Source organism: Streptopelia decaocto (assembly GCF_964273445.1).
Source record: "Streptopelia decaocto genome assembly, chromosome: 3".
Lineage (NCBI taxonomy): Eukaryota > Metazoa > Chordata > Aves > Columbiformes > Columbidae > Streptopelia > Streptopelia decaocto.
In genome coordinates, this window is record NC_138656.1 from 7,984,398 (window position 1) to 7,987,646 (window position 3,249).

The 3,249-nt window shown below is 49.0% G+C and overlaps 1 protein-coding gene across 1 annotated transcript; it reads left to right on the forward strand.

Moving 5' to 3' along the window:
- Positions 1-102: 102 nt before the first annotated feature.
- Positions 103-2,778, forward strand: FBXO48 (F-box protein 48; the record flags this gene model as incomplete). The annotated part of the gene is made up of 2 exons (XM_082048585.1): positions 103-399; positions 2,309-2,778. The coding sequence occupies 2 exons, from the start codon at positions 103-105 to the stop codon at positions 2,468-2,470; spliced, it is 459 nt and encodes a 152-aa protein (XP_081904711.1). The 3' UTR covers positions 2,471-2,778.
- Between the last annotated feature and the right edge of the window lie 471 nt (positions 2,779-3,249).

Sequence of the window (3,249 nt, forward strand, 5' to 3'; positions counted from 1 at the left end):
ACAATCAGCGAGAGCGGCCCGAAGCGGGGGACATGCCGGCCGGCGGGGAACCGGCCCCGGGCGCTGCTGGGCCAGCCCGCCCGGGGCCGCGGTGACGCGGGGATGGACGGGGAGCGCTCGGCCGGCGGGAAACCCGCCCTGCGCCCCGCCGGCCGGGACAGGGGGACGGGGAGAGGGGGCGGCCCCGCCGACTTCGTGTCTCTGCTCCCCCCGGAGGTCACCGCGCGGATCTTCAGCGGTCTGGACGTGGAGAGCTTGTGCCGGGCGGCCGTGACGTGCAAGGGCTGGCACAGCGTCATCGAGGGCAACGAGCGGCTGTGGAGGCGGCACTGCCTGAGCGTGCGGGCGGTGTGCCGGCGGGAGATCGACTGCGACCGCGGGAACGGCTACTCCTGGAAGGTAAAACTAACGTGAGCAGCGGCAGGGCGTCCGGGGTTGGTAACAGAGTCCTAGAGTCATTTTGTAAGAGACCCTCAAGATCATCGAGTCCAACCATAACCTGACTCTGGCACTAAACCATGTCCCTAAGAACCTCATCTTTTAAACACCTCCAGGGATGGTGACTCCACCACTTCCCTGGGCAGCCTGTTCCAGTGCTTCACAACCCTTTCTGTGAAGAAATTTTTTGTAATATCCAATCTAAACCTCCCCTGGTGCAACTTGAGGCCATTTCCTCTTGTCCTATCACTTGCTACTCTGGAGAAGAGACCAACCCCCTCCATGCTACAACCTCCTTTCAGGTAGTTGCAGACAGTGATAAGGTCTCCCCTCAGCCTCCTTTTCTCCAGGCTGAACAGCCCCAGGTCCCTCAACCGCTCCCCATCACACTTGTCCTCCAGACCCCTCACCAGCTTCATTGCCCTCCTCTGAACTCTCTCCAGCACCTCAGTGTCTTGCAGCAAGGAGGAAAATACATAAAGAAATGACATCTGCACATCTCATCTATCCCAGGCTAATGGAGAATGGCTGTAACCACAGCATGGCTCAGTAGTGCATCCCAACAGCTGGATATCTGGTAAAATACACAGATGAAATCAAGCCTGGCCTGTTTCCTACCCAGGCCCACATCTGGCCAGCCCAGCACACCCCATTTAGTCCTCACACTGGCCCATGCAGCCTCAGCACTTATGTTCTTCACATCAAAGTCTGCATAGCCCTGGTCTGGTTGAAGATGTGCCAGCTCATTACAGGGGCACTGGACATTTAAAGGGGCATTTAAAGGTCCCTTCCAAACCAAACTGTTCTATGATGCTATGACATGGAAGAAAGCGCAGACTGCAGTAGACAGGGCCAGCGGGGAGAAGACAATGTTAGGCAGTGTGTGCTCTCTGGTTGTATTTTGTGGAAGCAGTCCTGCTGGTGAGGCATAACTGCCCTGAAATTCATCTTGGGCAGCTCTGCCTCAATATGCCTAAAGCAACATGCATTCAGAAGAAAAAAAAATGGGGTGGAGAAGAGGGAACACGCAGAAGCTCTGAGAAGCTATTTTGAAACTCTCCCCACACACACTCCCAGTCACAGCTGCTCTGAGGAGTGAGGAGCTGAACATGTTAGGAGATCTATGACTGCAAAGTCCAGCCTGCAAGCTGAGATAGGTCAGGAAAGGATTGGTTTCACAGTCACCACTCTCGACCAGCCAAAGGGTGATCCCCACCCCATTTTAGCTGATGTGTTTGAGAGCAGGGTGGCAGTGCAGGGTTGAAAAGAAAGCAGCAGCAGCAGTAAAACTTGCTTCTGGAATCTGGAGTTTCAGCAGTTGTTTGACTATGAGGAAACCCATGGGCAGGTAGTGGTTGCCCTTCAAATGCACAGATCTTGCTACTCTTGCATAGGAGTTTCCAGAACTCCCTGCACTGATTATCTACTTTATCTGGAGGGGATTTGAAGTAGAAGCCAACACACCATGTCAGTGTTGTCTTGTGCTGAAAGGCTGGCTGAAAAGAAGAATCCATCCAGCCTGCATTAAGAGCCCAAACAAGAGTTAAAGGTCACAAATAATCTAAATAGGAAGAGAATGTGAAAGGCACCTCTTCTAAGGAGTAAGATGAATTCCTGGTTTAGGGTTTTCATCTTGACCCTCAAAGAACTGAGGCAAGAAGCAATTCTCCACCCATCTTAGAAAAGCTGGAAGCGGACAAAGGTCTGCTTCTTGGCATCAGTGCACCTTCCTGGGCTTAGTGTCTGCATATCAAAAAACAGGTTCCAAATCCTTTTTCTAGCATTACTCTTCCAATGCAAAACTTACTTGTACTGAGTGGAACTTAAATCAGTTCATTTCCAAGATTTGAGCTGTCTGTTTTTCCATCAGATCACATTACTGAGGAACTACTGGAAAAGCAAAGTGAAGCAAGAATGGCTGAGCGGGAAATACAGCAACATTCCTTCACGAAACAGCTTGCCAGAGAAAAGCATGTATCCGATGGATGTCGACACATGGGGAGAAATCCTGGAAGCAGAACTTGAGCGGTGAGAAAGCAATGCTGGCTTCTGCAACTCCAGAACATTCTATCAACAACTCACAGACTGCCAAACTGTAAATATTTTGCTGTTGACTATCAGTTGTGTTTGCAAATGCATGATGGAAGTTTATATATTAAAAAAAAGTTATATCTTTTTATTATTTGCACTTTATCTGATTAATTTTATGTCAAATTCTAAATAAGACTAAATATTGAGTTGTAGTTTTATATTTGTAAATTTAATGATCTGCTGTATTGTCAAAAAGATGTTGATTGTAATTTCAATTTGCACTTTTTATTTTGGAAGAGATTACTTTAAAAAAAAACCAATGTGTTTGACTTGGAAGCTTATTGTATCAGCAGCACAACATGAGAGCCCACAAAGGGGCTGGGGGAGGGACAAATCCAGACATTGGCAAGCAAAGAAGAGGACAAGGCAGCCACATCGGGATCAGCTGAACATCCCCAGTGCCCATCTCAAGGGACGGAGCCCCTTCACAGGGATCTTTTCTGAACCCACACCCACGGAGGTGTTAGTGCTCATAGAGCTGCTTTTCCACTGCCCAGCTGTGGGATTTCTGAATTAGGACTCGCAGATCCAGGCACCAAGCAGGACTGAAGCAGCCACATAATTAACAGCCTCCGCGCCATTAGCTATGCACTTCAGGCATTTGCATGACAAGGAGTAGAGCAAAATTTAACGCTTTAAACAAAATAACTCAGATAACCACACACCACAGCTTCATATACTTTTGTAGTCAGGCTAAAACACATTCAGAATCTTAGTTTT